Consider the following 16847-nt stretch of genomic DNA (forward strand, 5'->3'; position numbering starts at 1 on the left):
CAGTGAGAAGCCCACACACCACAACAAAGAGTAGCCCCCGCTCACCGCAAGTAGAGAAAGCCCACACGCAGCAATGAAGACCCAACGCAGCCAAAAATAAATAAATAAATAATAGATAAATTTATTAAAAAAAAACATTGTTAGAGATATATAAATTTCCAATTATCGGGTAATATTTCAGTCTCCTAGTTTCTATTAAGGCAATATCATTTATGCTTTGATAAACCCCATAGCAGTAGTTCTTAAAGGGCCATCCCTGGGCCAGCAGCATCAGCACCCTGGGAACTTGTCAGAAAGGAGATTCTCAGACCCCACATTGGAGCTACTGAGTTAGGAACTCTGGGCCCGGGAGTCAGGCAGACTGCGTTTCAACAAGCCCTCCTGGTGGTCCCGGCCACGCTCAAGCTTGAGAAGGACCTAGAGCTGCATTTAAGAATCACGTGTGCGGAAGTAGACACGCAGTGGTCGTCTGCTCTGTGTGTGTTTGTCTTTGAGTCAGTGCTCAACGTTCAAAATTGGTTAAATGTTTAATAGTGATTGGACCTCCTCGGCAGCAGGTCTAAACTTCCCAAAGTGCAGAAGTGGTGCTTCACTTGTGGTCTTTTGGGTGTAGTGCTCCCTTCTTGACCTTGAGGCTCTGCTTCTGAGAATCTCTGTACTGGCAGGCTCAGTCAGGGAAGGGCTTAAAAACCTACGAGGAATAGAGCACATCTCTGGGTGCTCTTCTGAGGATTTTCTCCACCTGTCAAGAAAAAAGGAAAAAAAACATCAATTCAGTTTAAAGTGATAGTAATTGGTGTTTGACAGTTAGCCTCCATGGAACATCTCCCATAGTCTTACCAAGATTGATTTCCCAATTTTATTTAGGTCGGGAATAAAACATGGAATCTGTCATGTTGAGAGGCTCTGTAATCTCAGACTATAAATTGGCTCAGCAAACATTTCAATTTCTTGAACCAAAACATTTTATTACAAGGAAGGCAGGGGTGTTTCTCAGCGAACACCTTGGGCCCATATCTGTTCTCTGGAAGCTCATCCTTACGAGAGCGGCCTCCACTGTAAGCAGGTCCTTGGCAGCCATGTGAGAGGGAACAGCCAGATGGGGTGGCTGGTCAGTGTGATGATCTGATTCCTGTCTTTCTGCCTCCAGGCACCCTCCCAGTGGCTGAGAGCTTCAGCTTCTGCTTGGTCACTTTGCTGTCTGACGTGGCTTATAGGGACCCTTCCCTCAGGGATGAGGTAAGTGTGTGGTGACTTGGTGTGTGTTTCTTTAAGATCTGAGAGTCCCAAAGTGATGACAGGGCAAAAAAAAAAAAGTGATTGGATTGTTTATGTTGATTTATTTCATACCGTTAGTCACACACATGAGAAATGTTAAATCCTGCTTGCAGTGCTTAGTCCCCTGTGACCTCCCGAGTCTTATCTCGTTCAGCTTTTCCAATTGCCCTGTGAGGTGGCCAGCAAAAGTTCACGCGTCCTCCTGCCTCCATGCTGGGGACTGACGTTCATAGGAGAAGATTTTCTGGAAAGCTGGAGCCGTTCCTTCAAAGGCTCCAGTTTTTTTAGTTTTAGTTTATTTTGTTGGAAATGTTACTTAAATGTATTTCATATTTCTCTCCTTTTATTTATTTATTTATTTTTGGCTGCATTGGGTCTTCGTTGCTGCGAGAGGGCTTTCTCTAGTTGCAGCGAGTGGGGGCTACTCTTCATTGTGGTGCATGGGCTTTTCATTATGGTGGCTTCTCTTGTTTCGGAGCATGGGCTCTAGGCGCATGGGCTTCAGTAGTTGCAGCACACGGGCTCAGTAGTTGTGGCTTGTGGACTCTAGAGCGTGGGCTTAGTAGTTGTGGCACACAGGCCTAGTAGCTCCACAGCATGTGAGATCTTCCCGGACCAAGGCTCAAACCTGTGTCTCCTGCTTTGGCAGGAGGATTCTTTTTTTTTTTTAGAAGGAAGGTTTTCTTTATTTTTTTTTTTTGCGGTACGCGGGCCTCTCACTCTGGTGGCCTCTCCCGTTGCGGAGCACAGGCTCCGGACGCGCAGGCTTAGCGGCCACGGCTCACGGGCCCAGCTGCTCCGCGGCATGTGGGATCTTCCTGGACTGGGCACGAACCCGTGTCCCCTGCATCGGCAGGCGGACTCTCAACCACTGCACCACCAGGGAAGCCCTGGCAGGCGGATTCTTAACCACTGCGCCACCAGAAAAGCCCCCCTGTATCTTTTTTAATTTTTAAAATCTCTTTCCTTACTATCACATTGTAAATTCTGTGTCCCTATTTCTGCCATTATGTTGGTCTCCACCCTTCTTTCTTAGTTTAGGTTCTTTATTTACTTGTGGGTTGGCTAAAGAGATAACTAGATACGTTAGAATCACATATTATTTAAAAAGCTAACAGGGCTTTTCTATCAGTAACACCTATTGAAATAGGTCACCACAGAAGATGGTGGCATAACTTTAATACGTGAAATGGACGAAACATTGCTTTCCAGGTCCTCACTGTTCCACATCATTTGACAGTAGCAAAACGTGAGCAGTTTGGTGATGAACAAGTCACCTCAGACCAACTTCATTTTTCTGCCTGGATTCCCCAAGACTGGAAGTGGGGGAGGTGAGAGGGACTCGGTCTGGGTGCTCTTCATCAGGGCCTGGACCACGCCTCTCCTGACATCCTGGGTCAGCAGTGTAGCGGAGGGCAGGGTTTGCAGAGCCACCTGAAGGACCACCCCAGGGGCACCTGGCAGGAGTCTCTGGTCGCCTGCCCCCTGCAGTGGAAGCTGAACAGCTAGGACCAGCCAGGAGCGGGGATGAAAATCCTGAAAGCAAGTCAGTCTTGTCTGTAGATGATTCAGATGCCAAGCTGGGAATCGAGGACCTTCACAGTGAACTGAAGCTTATGCCCTGAGCTTTTGTGGGACTCAGTGACAGGCAAAAAAAATACCAGCCCTGCGGGTGGAGGGGCACAGCTTGAGGCAGCATGTGTGAGAGACACTTAAGGATTTCATTTCTCTGTGAGTTCATGGAGCCAGCAGTGTGAAGGGCTGCTGGAAAGCCAGTGTCATGTCCACAGACGTCTGGGGTCCGTGCTGAGTCTGGTGATTACTCGGGGAGATCCCCAGCATCGCTGGAATAGTAGTGTGTTTTGTCTGAACACTGCAGTTGGAGATGGTTTCTTACACACTGAGCTATAGTGGAATCAGGCAGGCCATCAGCAAGGACTTGAATCATAAGGAACGGATGGAAAGAACCAGGGGTGTTGAGCTGTGAAGAGAGATTGGGGGCCTGTCACCTGTTTCCAGAGTTAGGAGGCCTGTGGACCAGCCAGAGAGGGAGGGTTCTGTCCACAGAAGGTCTGTTGCCTGACCCCTCTGCAGAGCTTCCGTGCAGGGGGTTATGGATCAGGAATGAGGTTGGACAAGAGAATGTCTAAAGTTCCCTCTAGTTCTGAATTAATTTTGTGATATTTATCTGATTTTGTTTATAAGTTTGTGTGTTATGTTTCCTTGGCTATTCCAGATTTTAGAGGCGCTTTTGCAGGTTTTGCATGTCCTTTTGGGAATGTGCCAGGCCTTGGAGATTCAAGAGAAAGGTATGTTTTCTTTTTATTGTTTGTGATTATCCTTCCCCTTGCTTTTCCCAGTCTTCAGATTTTCTGTTCTTTGCAACCAGTGTATCTGGTGGACGTGACCTTTGCTGCATGTTAGCTGAGAGCCCACGTGGGGTCATGAGCACAGGTCTGCTGCCTGAATGCTGGGCCACTTCCCCCTCTGGGGCTCGGTTTCTTCACCTGTAACATGTCTGAAAGTCATTTTTCTTCTGGTGTGAGGCTACCAATCTGCTCCCAGAAGGACTAAATGCACTGATTAAGTCCCGTAAAGGAGCCTGCTCAGGTGACGTGGCTGAGGGACTGATTTGGAGGTGCTGTGCGTGGTTAAGACCTCCCACCCACAGGCCGTGTCTGCAGCCGTGGTTGAGGATGGATGGAAAATACTGCCGGTCAGTGCCTGGGCTTGGCCCTGTTGCCATGGCTAGTTCTGGCCCTTGGACTTGCTGGTGGGGGGCTCTGAGATGGGTGGTCCCAGGTCCCCAGATGGTGCTGCCACGGCTTCCCTCTTCCTTCCAGAATACCTCTGCAAGTATGCGGTCCCGTGCCTCATAGGAATCTCCCGCGCATTTGGGCGTTACAGCAACACGGAAGAGTCCCTCCTGTCCAGGCTCTTCCCCAGAGTCCCTCCTCATTCCCTCCACGTCCCCGAGGAGCTGGAAGGTGTACGGAGGCGGTCCTTCAACGACTTTCGCTCCATCCTCCCCAGCAACCTGCTGGCGGTGTGTCAGGAGGGCACCCTGAAGAGAAAGGCCAGCAGCGTGTCCAGCATCTCGCAGGTGGGGCCATGCGCCCAGACGGACAGGGGACGGGGGCTTGTTAGGTGCCCACTTGCATGTAGTTTGAGGGAACTTGGGGAACGTGAAGGATTCTCATTAGAGTTCTCTTTAATTCAAAGGTTGCCTTGTCCTTTTTAAGATTTATAAGTGAGTCATCTCCTGGGAGGTGAAGTGTTTGGGCACCAGCTCTTTTCTGAGTGCAAGACAGTTGGTGCCTGTAGAGAATATGTCATTGACTCATGGAGAAAGACAGGGACACGAAACACTGAGAATAGTCTGGCTCAGTCATCAGGTGTAGAATATATGGCTAGACACAAGAATTTAGAATTACAGTAGAGAACCTGTAGCCAGGATGGGCTTCAGCGAGGAGGTGGGGCTGAACCAGGGCTCTGGCCAGCAGAGGGAGCCTTGTCTGAGACAGATCTGACTGAGGTCTGACTGGCCTTTCTTATCTGTGCGTGTGGTTGTGTGTTTCAGGTCAGCCCTGAACGAGGGGTGCCCCCTCCCAGCTCCCCTGGAGGATCCACCTTTCACTACTTCGAAGGTGGGCTTCGCCTTTCTGCTGACCGAGCCCCCAGGCACTGCTGTTGTGCATCTTGAGTGTCAAGCTTTTAGAAAGCATTTATTTTCTATTTTTGATTAAACTTCTTAAACTTGAATCTAAAAATATTTCAAACATAGAGAAAAGTGCAGACAATAATATACAGGACCCCAAATGCCTGCCATCTGAATCTTAGTACATTAACCTGTGAAAGCACTGCTTTTCAGGTGGAAATACTAGCGGTGGGTCCTTCTTTTGTTTCTTGTTGTTTAAGGTCATTAAGTGTGTGGATAACATTAAAGAACATAGTAATGAGACTGCATGTAATCCCTTATGTTTAATGAGTAATACTTTCTGTAGAGCTTTGCTGTTCACAAAGGACTTTCAGGTAATTTACTGAATTTGATTCGTGTGGCAGCTCTGTGCAGTGTCAGACACTTGTTACAATAGCCTTCACCTTCTCCTCGAAGGAAGTAAGATGCAGATTGTGGGGAGGAAGTGGGGAAACAAGACCTCCACACCTCATGGCACCATCCGTTCCATTATCAGTGCCACCCCTGCATAAATCCCAAATCTTACACCTGTGGTTCCTGCAGCTCTGCCTTTTGCCTCCTTTTGTGTCCACCACGCACTGGGTCAGCCACGCAGGATGTCATCCTCATGTCGTGGTGTGTGTCCGGGTCACAGACTTCTTGCCTTCTCTTATGACTATCATTATTTTTTACAATAAACTGTTATGTTCTTAAGGTGAACGACATGATGGTTTGATATACATAAATGTGGTGAGGTGGTTACTGCAGTCAAGCCATTAACTATACATCTCCTCACATAGTCACCATTGTGTGTGTGCGTGTGTGGTTAGAGCACCTCCTCTCTCAGCGCATTTCTAGCATCCAGCACGGTGTAATTAGCTCTCTGGACTCAGCCCACATAACGGTCATCTCCCCATTTCCCCACCTCCCGCCCCGGTCACCACACTCTCTGCTCCCATGTCTTTGAGTTTTTTAGATTTCACATATAAGTGAGATTGTGCAGTTTTTTTCTTTCTGTAACTGGCTTACTTCCCTCAGCATAATGCCCTCCAGGAATATTATTCAGCCTTAGGAAAGGAGATCCTGCCATTTGTGACAACGTGGATGAACCTGTATGTGATGCTGAGTGAGATAAGCCGGTCACACGGGTGCATATATAATGGAAAACACATGGAGCATGTGTGTTCATGCACACTGTACATATACATGTTTTATGTAGTTTTCACACACATTTCATGCGCGCACACACACGCCCTTCCCACCTTCTCCCCACCTGTTCCCTTTAATTTGGCCTCACCCCACCCCCCGTCCAGCCCCCTCTGTGGCTTCACCGTGTTGGCCTCCAGCGTCTCAGCTCCTCTCAGTATTGTTGCCCCCGCTCTGTTGTAAGCTGCCTCCTGGTGTCATGGCTCTTAACCTGTAAAAAGGTGTAATTCTTTTTTTGTTGTTGTTCTCACATGTCTGGGTGGAAAATATTAGGACATGATTCTACCTAAGCTTTGACCTGAAACACCCCAGTGAGAGGCAACCCTCCCCAAGGATTTGCAATCCAGCTTTTACTTCTTTTTTTAATTGAAATATAGTTGATTTATAATGTTGTATTAGTTTCTGATATATAGCACAGTGATTCAGTTATACATATATATTATATTTTTTTTCAGATTCTTTTCCATTATGGTTTATTACAGGATATTGACTGTAGTTCCCTGTGTTATTCAGTAGGACCTTGTTGTTTACCTATCTCACATAGAGTAATTTGTATCTGCTGCTCCCAAATTCCTAATTTATCCCTCCCCCACCCCCTTTCCCCTTTAGTAACTGTAAGCTTGTTTTCTATGTCTGTGAGTCTGTTTCTGTTTTGTGAATAAGTTCATTTGTGTCATGTTTTTTAGACTCCACATATAAGTGGTGTCATAACGATATTTGTCTTTCTCTGTCTGACTTACTTCACTTAGTAACTTAGTATGATGATCTGTAGGTCCATCCATGTTGCTGCAAATGGCATTATTTCATTCTTTTTTATGGCTAAGTAGTATTCCGTTGTATATATACGTACCACATCTTTTTTTTTTTTTTTTTTTTTGCGGTACGCGGGCCTCTCACTGTTGTGGCCTCTACTGTTGCGGAGCACAGGCTCCAGACGTGCAGGCTCAGCGGCCATGGCTCACGGGCCCAGCCGCTCCGCGGCATGTGGGATCTTCCTGGACCGGGGCACGAACCCGTGTCCCCTGCATCGGCAGGCGGACTCTCAACCACTGCGCCACCAGGGAAGCCCCCACGTCTTCTTTATCCATTCATGTGTCAATGGACGTTTAGGTTGTTTCCATGTCTTAGCTATTGTGTATAGTGCTGCTATGAACGTTGGGGTGCATGTATCTTTTGTATTAGAATTTTCTCTGGATATATGCCCAGGAGTGGGATTGCTGAATCATATCAGCCTTTACTTCACATGGAATTTGAGTGTAAACAAAAGCAAAATCGATACCGTTGTTGGTTCTTGAGGGAGTATCTGGGTCTCATACTCCCACGACTGACTTTCTGGTTTTGCCCCATCAGCCTCTTACTTGCCTGATGGGAGTGCCCTGGAGCCCGACTACTACTTCTCCACCATCAGCTCCAGCTTCTCCGTTTCTCCTCTTTTCAATGGCATCACTTACAAGGAGTTCAGTATTCCCCTGGAGATGCTCCGGGAACTCGTAAACCTGGTAAGCATAGCCTTGATGGATAGATGGACCACGGGTATATCAACCAGTGGAATTGCTAGTTGTGTCAGCCTATATTTCACAGCACAGCTTGGTAGTCACAGTTTTCAGATTAAAGAGGGAAGGAGGGTCACATTCTCGGAGTTGCTGTGCGGCATGTTCTCATTTGTCCCTGCAGCCGCCACGTGGGGCGTGGCCATGCGTCCCCTTGTTAGAGGTGAGGAAGTTGGTGTCAAGTACTTTAAGGGCTAAGGGCAGGGCCCAGGCTCAGGCTGTGGTCCGACCCCAAGCCCACCTGCTCTTGCACTTGACCCAGCTCAGGGGCTGCTCTGTTTGGAGTAATACAGAGCTAATGTTTCCTGTCTGGGGACCTCTGTGTGATCTTTGCAGTCACATCAGAGATGCCATTGTCTGAGTCCTGGAGTGGCTGGGCCTGTGACCCACCCCTGAAGTTGCCATGCTTGTACCAGGGTGCTGCATGGTGGATTTGGGTGGGCCAGGACAGACTCCAAAGACAGGGCTTTCTGCTTTGGAACGAATGAGAGAGAAGAAGAAGGTCGGGGTGAGGCGGGGGCCGGGGACGTGGCGCTTGCCTGTGAGGAGTGTGAACAGAAATGGCCCAGAGGTGGTGGCTACGGGTGGAGAAGCAAGAAGATGACCCAGTGTCGGCGGGCAGGGTGGAGCCAGGGTGAGCTGCTCAGTAGCCGGCTGTCCTGAGACCCCCCAGCCGGCCATGCTGTCAGTGTCCCGACGGGACAGCAGCTCTTTAGGGTCGTGTCAAGAGATTCCAGTTGAAGGCTGGATGTCTTGGGTCGTTCAGGGGAATTTATTTTTCAGTTTTTTTTAACTTTCAAGGTTAGGTTTTTTTCTAAACCATTTTTAAATTTCTTCTCCTGGCATGTCGTTTATCATTATCCATATGTTTTAAAAATAACCTTACAGCACTGTAGTGTGGTGGCAGTTTTCTCAGGCGGTTCTTAGTCGGCAGAACAGTTCTTCCTGTCCTGAGCACTGGTACAGAGTGGGGCCAGGGTGGGGGTGGCCAGTGCTCCTGTGAGGAATTCGCAGTGTGTGCTGCAGCGCCCAGAAGAGCCAGCGCCCTGGCCTGGGGAAGGGGCATCGTTGGCGCCTGGGGACCGGCTGTGATGGGGGTCTACCATGTCTGGGAGGGGCCTCGGGGGGGAAAAGTCAGTCTTGCCTGGAGTCTCAGCGCTTTCGCTTCCTGGAAATGGAAACCTCATGTACCCAGATTTGAGGGAGTTGGTTCCTTTTCTGTTTTTATTTCATTCCCATCTGTGGTAAGAAAGAAGTTCTAGGTGATGGCAGGATTAGGGACATTTGTGTGTGTATTGGAGCCTTGAGGCTCCAGTGATGTGCTTATTGTTGGCCTCTTATTTCCATCCATTTTTCACTGTGAGCTTGTGATATGGTTTCATACGTCAGCACGATTTGTTCTTCAGTGGAATGAGCTGGCACTCCTGTCTCCCCCTATGTGTGCCAGGTGCTCACGAGGTCTCGTTTCCCTTGCAGGTGAAGAAGATTGTTGAGGAGCCTGTTCTCAAGTCCCTGGATGCAGTCGTAGCCAGCGTGATGGAGGTACGTACTCTCTGTGAGGGCATCACGCCGAGATCACCTGCCGGGCACACCTGTGTCGGGGGAGTGGTGAGGGTTTGCAGTGGGTGGGGTGGGGCCACCAGAGTGAGGGAGAGGCTCGCCCTGAGACTTCTGCGTACGTTCCAGTGACGACAGCACACCTGCCGCCCAAGGCCTTGCCCTGTGCCTGGCTCCTTTAGATGTGTCCCCTACCAGTGCCCCGTCCTGGCCCCTGAGCACTGGTCAGGGTCTCTACTTCACAGGTGAAAGCAGAGGTTCGGGGAGGACTAACTGGTGCCCGCGTCCCATGGTCAGCATGGGAGCTGGATTGTGGCCTGGGCCCCAACTCTGCTCCACTGTGGTCCTTGCCCCCACGGTGCCTGCAGAGCCACTGCCAGGGCTCGGTACACACCTCTCATCAGTCCAGGCACTGCAGGCCGTGGCTTGTGAGTGTGAGGGGTGTGTACTCAGGCATCTTCTGTCCTTAGCATGTTTGGAACCAAGGCCTACAGCTTTATTTATAAAATCATTAAATGTCGCTGCTGGGAGGCCTCAAAGTCCCTGGGAACATTTGGGTCAGCCCCCTTTTGTCAGGGTCCAGAGAGATCACCGATTTCCAGGCTGATGGCTGCTGTGGCCATGTGCTGGGCTCAGATTCCTTGTTAAGCCTGGCATTCTTTCTCTCATCCGATAATAAGACATGCAGCGCCTGGCACCACCAGGCTCAGTTATGAAGCGGGAAGGGTACCACCAGGGACCTCCCTATGCTGCAGGCCACAGCTCCTGCCCTGCATGCGCTCCACCCCGCTGTCTGCGGGCATTAGGTGTGTGGCCGGTCACTTGCCAGCTGGTCCGCAGCCCTCCTGCCTGTGGGCCTGAGCTCTCACTGTGCTTGCTCTCAGAGGTGTCCTGGTGTCCTTTGTCGGTGTGGGGTCGTGTGACCCTGGGCAAACCAGGAGGCCAGGGCTGGAGCTGGGCTGGCAGGCACAGCAGCCAGACGTGTTGGGCCCGAGTGCCGTCCGTGGTGAAGAGCTGGCTTGGGTCCTGAGGGGAGAGGAATGCCAGGAACATGGGGCTTTGGGGCCCTTTTCCCCGTGGAACAGAGCAGTTTCTCATATTTTGTTTCATAATTTGGACTTTAGTGTAAATGTCCATTTGAAGAATTGGTTTTGTGGCTAAATAAAAGCTCGAACCCGAGTCACTGCAGGATAATCCTCCTCCTCATCCACCTTCACTGGCAGTGACCGTGCTTACTATGTGCCAGATGTGACTCCCTCTCCTTGAACCCACGGCACACCCACTCTCAGCCGGGAAGACAGAGGCTGGCAGGGCCTTCATCACACAGCTCTGGGGCCCTGGGGCCGGGCTGCACCGCCCAGGTTCCTCCCTCCTTGCTCTGGGGTGGGACCCCTGCTCACCTTAACCTCAGCCAGTGTCACATCTGCCCTGCAGGGAGTCATGAGGACTGTGCCTGTAGGGCCATTCGCGCAGCGCCCTCTGATGGCACCGGTGCCCATGGGACACGGCCTCCACCAGCCTCGCCCCACAGGCCCCTTCCCGCTGTGGATTTGCCTCCGCATCTGCCTTCCCCGCGCTTACCTGTGTCAGAACTTTTGTAAATCGTGCCTGTCCATTGCACTAGACTGAGGGTGCAGAAAAATTAACAGCATCTTACTCAACTCACTAGACCTCGGATGAATTTTTTTCCCCAGAAGAAAACTAGCGTCACATTTTAGATGAGATTGCTAAAGAAAATTTAAAGTGAATTTTAGTTACAAAACGTAGGCCGAATCCGAAGGTGCCCCAGCTGTCGTGTCTATGACTGAGGGGGACAGGGTGCAATGTGGTCTTGTGGCCCTGTGGCTCCTGCACCCCCACTCTCCTTGTTCAAAGATGCCTGGAGAGGGTGAGCCCTCAGTGAGAGGAGGTGGTCCATCCTCCAGGGGCCTGGGGCTGCTCCCTGCAGGCATCTCTGGGCAGTGTGAGCGTAGGAGGGAGGAGGGAATCACTGCAGTGACCGGCGGTGCCAGTCACGCGTCCCATGCCTCTACCCGCAGGCCAACCCCAGCGCCGACCTCTACTACAGCGTGTTCAGCGACCCCCTCTATGTGGCCACATTCAAGATGCTACGGGACACTCTGTACTACATGAAAGGTGAGGGTGGGGTCCTGCCCTTGTGCCAGGGCCGCTTCACAGCATCTGCAAGGAACGTGGACACGTTCCTGGGAGAAGCAGGCGATGAGGGACATGCACCTGTCGTCCTGCCCCCGGTGCTGCCAGCAGCGCAGCCTCTTTGGTGGGTGTGTCTCCTCGGCTGATGTCTGACACGGACGTGTGGGGTCGTCCTGATCCCCTGGTCAGGCATACAGTCTAATGTGTCTGCCTTACATGTTTCAAAACATTAAAAAAATGAGAAAACGAGGCAGTTGTGATCTTACAACTCAGAATAATTTGTCAGTAGCGGAGCTCACACACGGAGTTAGCAGTTCCTTCCAGGCTCTCTTGTGTGTTTTAAACACAGTTTTCCTAGGCTCTTCCCTTAAGTTGCTGAATGTGCTTCATAAACAAAAGCTTTGATGACCACATGGTGTCCTGTGGGTGTCCCATAATCTCCTTAGCTGTTTTCCTGATCTGATTCCAAGCACTGCTGGGGCCTGAACCTGGTTGGGGCCACCATGAGGGCTAGGTTCCCAAAAAGCGGCAGGTGCTGGCTGCTCGGCCTGACCCCGGAGCCTGTGGCCTCCCCTAGCCAGTCTGCTGCTGGCTTTCTTGGCCAGTCTGCCCTCTGCCTGTGCCGTCTCTCGGGTCCCCTGCACTGTCCAGGCCCGAGGACGAGAGCTGGGAGAGGCTGCAGACTGGGTGCCTTCCTGTGCAGGGGGTCCTCCTCGGGCTGCATCCAGCTTTCCCACATCTGATAACTGACGCCCTTTTTAGAAAGTATCACAGGAGTACTTTTCGTTAATCAGACCAGTTCTGGTGATGGCACTCCCCAGGTTGTGTCTCGTGTTCAGGTTTGAGTGTATTGACAGCTTAAAACAAAGCATGGCTCGCATTTCGCTGGGAGGTGACCATTCTGAGTGTCAGGTAGCATGTGTGCAGGGCTGGCGTGCGTGCCCGTCCTGGCTCGCCCCAGCCCGCCCCAGCCGGCCTTCCTGGAAGCATGGTAGCCAGCAGCAGCTCCCTCTCCCTGGGTGTCTGTCGCAAGGGAAAGACCACGGCTGCTCACAGCCTGAATCTGTGCCCGCTCTCCCTCCTGCAGACCTGCCCACCTCCTTTGTGAAGGAGGTCCATGACTTCGTGCTGGAGCAGTTCAACACCAGCCAGGGGGAGCTCCAGAAGATCCTGCACGACATGGACCGGACCCACAGCGAGCTGAGCCCCCTGAAGCTGCGCTGCCAGGCCAGTGCCGCCTGCGTAGACCTCATGGTGTGGGCTGTGAAGGACGAGCAGGGTGGGTTCCCCGTGCCACCGCCTGGCGTGTCCTCCGCTTATGAGGAGAGGAGGGGGCTCAGGGCGGAAGATGGTGCTGGTCCAGGAAGGTGGGGGTTCGGGGGGAGCCACGCTCAGGACACGGGACAGGGTGGGGGCTGGCAGCGGACGGATAGCCCACCCCGCAGGATGGTGTCGTCATAGCAGCAGGAAAGGAGCAGGGACGCCCACCTCCGACACTTTGTGGTGGAGCTGCTTCTCAGAGTTAGTGAGCCCGGGGTTTAGTCACGTTCTATTTTGACTGATGAAGGAGTTTTTGTGACCATTGGCCTTTGCTAAAGGTCCGTACCCTCCTCTGTTCTGAACTTAGGCGCAGAGAATCTGTGCATCAAGCTGTCTGAGAAGCTGCAGTCCAAGACATCCAGCAAGGTCATCATTGCTCACCTGCCCTTGCTCATCTGCTGTCTGCAGGTAAGTCTCACGGGCCCCGGTGGGGGTGGTTGGGGGCGCGGTGCTGACACCCGTCAGCAGGGCCTTCTTTTTTTTTTTTTTTTTTGCGGTATGCGGGCCTCCCACTGTTGTGGCCTCTCCCGTTGCGGAGCACAGGCTCCGGACGCACAGGCTCAGTGGCCATGGCTCACAGGCCCAGCCGCTCCACAGTACATGGGATCCTCCCAGACCGAGGCATGAACCCATGTCCCCTGCATCGGCAGGCGGACTCCCAACCACCGCGCCACCAGGGAAGCCCCAGCAGGGCCTTCTTGCCGTGGCCAGGCTGTGGCAGGCACCAGCAGCGAGGTCTGAGCTGCTGCCTCTAGGAACTTGAACTAGAGTCTGCTGTGGACAAGTTCAGTGCTGGGAGGCCACTGCTGACGGCCAGCAGGCTTTCTGCGAGTGGGGTCCAGGCACAGCCAAGTCCTGTGTTGTGAAGGCTGCCCTGCATCTGCCGGGTGTTCCCAAGGCCTCGGACGCCAGCCTGCTGTGCCGAGACTCTGACCTTGTCCCAACCCCACTGACTTCACGTCTGCCGTTGTGTAAAAGTAATGCTTGGTGCCCTTTCTCCCCTAAGTTTCTTCTAAAAGAGATGGACACACTTTAACAGTGAATCTCGCCTTTGGGTGGAGAGAGTCCCAACCACCCCCTTTCTGTCTTTGTGCCCCATGGCCGGGTGGCCCTTGGAAGTCTGATTGACTTGGTGTCTGAAGGGGTGGGCACCTCCCCTGCAGCCCCTGATGGCCCGCTGTGCGTTGCAGGGCCTGGGCCGCCTGTGCGAGAGGTTCCCGGTGGTGGTGCACTCGGTGACGCCATCCCTGCGGGACTTCCTGGTGGTCCCGTCCCCCGTGCTGGTGAAGCTGTACAAGTGCCACAGTCAGTACCACACAGGTAACTGGCCGAGAGGCCGCCATCCCTGGGCTGCTCCTCTGCCTTTTCCTCCCAAGGCTTCCCCTGCACAACTCCCTGGGGTGCCAGGCCTCCCTCCCGCTGCCACTGCCCCAGGCCCCGGTCCAGGCCTGCTCTTTTTGGCACCTGCCCTCTCTGGGGCATCCTGCAGTGTGCGTCCCATGTCCCAACGCTGGGCCTGGAGCTCTGTCCCCTCCGCTGCCACAGGCCCAGAGCACGGCTGGTGATCAATGTTAATTAAGTACCCTGCTGCGCACTCGGGTGCTGAAGTGGTATCACCATGCTGCCCCCAGTCCCACCAAGGTAGTCCCACCCTTCAGGTGGAGAGACTCTGAGGGCCCTGCTCTCACGCTTGCCCACCCTTCCTGCCTTCCTGCTCGTGAGCTGGATGCCCTCAGGCCATGCCCTTGCCTTTCTGCTGGAGCTGAGCTCCTAGGGGCCAGGACTTCTGAATCATTTCTTAAGACGTTGCTGTTTTATGTATTCATTGCTTTGTAACTTAAGTGTGCTTCCTTGATTTAAACATTTGTTTCATTCTTTCTGTTCTCTGACACTTTGGATTCTGAAATGCTTGGTGAAGTCTTTGTAAAGTGATTGCTTTTATAGCTAAAGATGATTACATTTGATTTTGGTTTTGAATTTCAAACACGGGTATGGAAAGTGACAGGCATAACCAGATAGATATTTGAACTTTCACTTCCAGTTGCCGGCAATGATATAAAAATCAGCGTAACCAATGAGCATTCTGAGTCGACCCTGAATGTGGCGTCAGGGAAGAAGAGCCAGCCTTCCATGTACGAGCAGCTGCGGGACATTGCCATCGACAACGTCTGCAGGTGGGCGGCCTCAGGGGGTGAGGGGGACAGGGGCGGGGTGTCAGGCAGAGCCAGAGACATTATTGTTCAGGGAAGCTTCTAAACCTGCACTGGATCCGAAAAGGGAGATTGCTACATGTTAAAGAAAAAAAAAAATTTCCTGCCTTTCTTTTCCTGATCATAAACGTAATAAAAAACAGAGAAAACCTGTGATTTGTAGAAAAGTAGACAGAAAAGAATTATCCCTTAGCCCATCATCCAGAGTGATGACACGTGGTCCTATTTCATCTTGTTTTCCGTGTGATTTTTGGTATAAATGAGAGGTTTTACATGCCCGAATGTCCCTTCGGCACCAGCTCCATCTGTGTGAACTCTTGCTGTCCACACTTGGGGACCAGATACATTCTGATTTGCAGGAGACGTACCTCTCCTTGTCTGAGTCCTGGCGCCTCGCTCTCTGGGCCATCGGGCTGGAGCCCAGCTACTCTGTCAGACTGTCTTCTCTGACTTTGTGGCCTGGGAGCCAAATGTGTGGGGAGCGAGAGATGCTTGTAAGATTTCATGCTCCTCAGGGCTGTTAGATTTCCCCTTCTCTAGAGCATAAGCATTTCTCCATACTATTAAAACCTCGATATGTAATTTTAACATTCCCTCAGCCACCGTGGGACCATCTGTCTTTCGAATCAGCTATTGTGACTTTTGTTGAGAAACGGAATTTTAAATTGGAATTGGCATGAGTATGACACCCTAAAGGAGACCGTTCTGGGCAAGATAATGAAGTTACTATTTTCAACTGAGATACTTGTCAAAGGGTGAAATCTACAGCTGTTCTTTGAATTCATTCTGTGTAATGATGTTCATTCAGATTTCTGGGGAAAGAGTATTCAGAGCGGGTCTTTAAACCTTGCAGACCCGAGACAGGAAAAACTCAACCAAAATCAAACACAAAATGCTCATCTGGTTATTCTGATGCCTCATTCTGCTTGGCCTCCTCCTTGCTCAGGTGCCTGAAGGCTGGCTTGACTGTGGACGCAGTGATCGTGGAGGCCTTCCTGGCCAGCCTCTCCAACCGGCTCTATATCTCCCAGGAGAGCGACAAGTACGTCCTGTCCTGTCCCGGGGGGTGGGGGTGGGGGCAGCTGGTCCTGTGCAGGCTCATGGGGCCGCTGGCATTTGCACGTCTGTGCCGCTTTCTGGCACGGAATGGCGTCGGGCATTGAGTCTGTCCCGCGATGTCTGCTGAAGCCCACCTTCGAATGTCCACCCTGGACACTGGGGGAAAAGACCTCTGTCTTCCCGCCTGGTGCTGGTGATTGCAGATCCCAGGCTGTCACTTTCAGATGGACGCTTCCTCTGAGAGACTGATGACCCTGGGGTCCAGGTCCTGGCTTCCAGCTTCATTTCCCTGCTGCGTGCTGGAGCACCATTCCCAGGGCGTGTCTGTCCTTCCCTCCCATAGGGATGCTCACCTGATTCCGGACCACACCATCCGAGCCTTGGGCCACATCGCAGTGGCCCTGAGGGACACCCCAAAAGTCATGGAGCCGATCCTGCAGATCCTACAGCAGAAGTTCTGCCAGCCCCCCTCCCCGCTTGACGTGCTCATCATTGACCAGCTTGGCTGCCTGGTCATCACCGGAAACGTAAGCACGGCCGGGAACCCACTCTCCCTGGGCAAGCTTCGCGAAACTCCTTGATTCCCAGGAATGTGAAACTACACATTAAGCTTACCCTGCGGAAGAGTTAAATGCTCCCAACTTTCTTAACACTGAATGGTGAGATTTTTTTTCCAAGTAAAGGAGAATAGTGTAATGGTTCCAAGAGTGCCGGAGAAAGAGGTTTAAACTATTTTCTTGCCGATGTTAATAGAATGGAAATGGAACCGATTCCACTCTTGGTGTCTAAGTTGAGGTTTGCATAAACCTTTAGGAAGGGCTGGCCTTGATGCTATTT

At 51.8% G+C, this 16847-nt stretch overlaps 1 protein-coding gene across 5 annotated transcripts in view; it reads left to right on the plus strand.

The window, feature by feature from the left end:
• Positions 1–16847, plus strand: part of PI4KA (phosphatidylinositol 4-kinase alpha) — a 94989-nt gene that overhangs the window by 26825 nt on the left and 51317 nt on the right. For all 5 annotated transcript variants that reach the window (XR_009566541.1, XM_060311176.1, XM_030836312.2 and 2 more), the window contains 13 exons: positions 1151–1239; positions 3515–3587; positions 4122–4381; positions 4859–4925; positions 7511–7659; positions 9187–9252; positions 11307–11403; positions 12509–12700; positions 13049–13149; positions 13932–14061; positions 14783–14915; positions 15898–15993; positions 16354–16537. Coding sequence is in view for 4 of the 5 variants with exons in the window: in XM_060311176.1 (XP_060167159.1) it covers positions 1151–1239; positions 3515–3587; positions 4122–4381; positions 4859–4925; positions 7511–7659; positions 9187–9252; positions 11307–11403; positions 12509–12700; positions 13049–13149; positions 13932–14061; positions 14783–14915; positions 15898–15993; positions 16354–16537 (1637 nt within the window). In the remaining variant the exon portion in view is untranslated. The remainder of the gene's footprint in view (positions 1–1150; positions 1240–3514; positions 3588–4121; positions 4382–4858; positions 4926–7510; positions 7660–9186; positions 9253–11306; positions 11404–12508; positions 12701–13048; positions 13150–13931; positions 14062–14782; positions 14916–15897; positions 15994–16353; positions 16538–16847) is intronic.

Source organism: Globicephala melas, chromosome 13 (genome assembly GCF_963455315.2).
Source record: "Globicephala melas chromosome 13, mGloMel1.2, whole genome shotgun sequence".
Lineage (NCBI taxonomy): Eukaryota > Metazoa > Chordata > Mammalia > Artiodactyla > Delphinidae > Globicephala > Globicephala melas.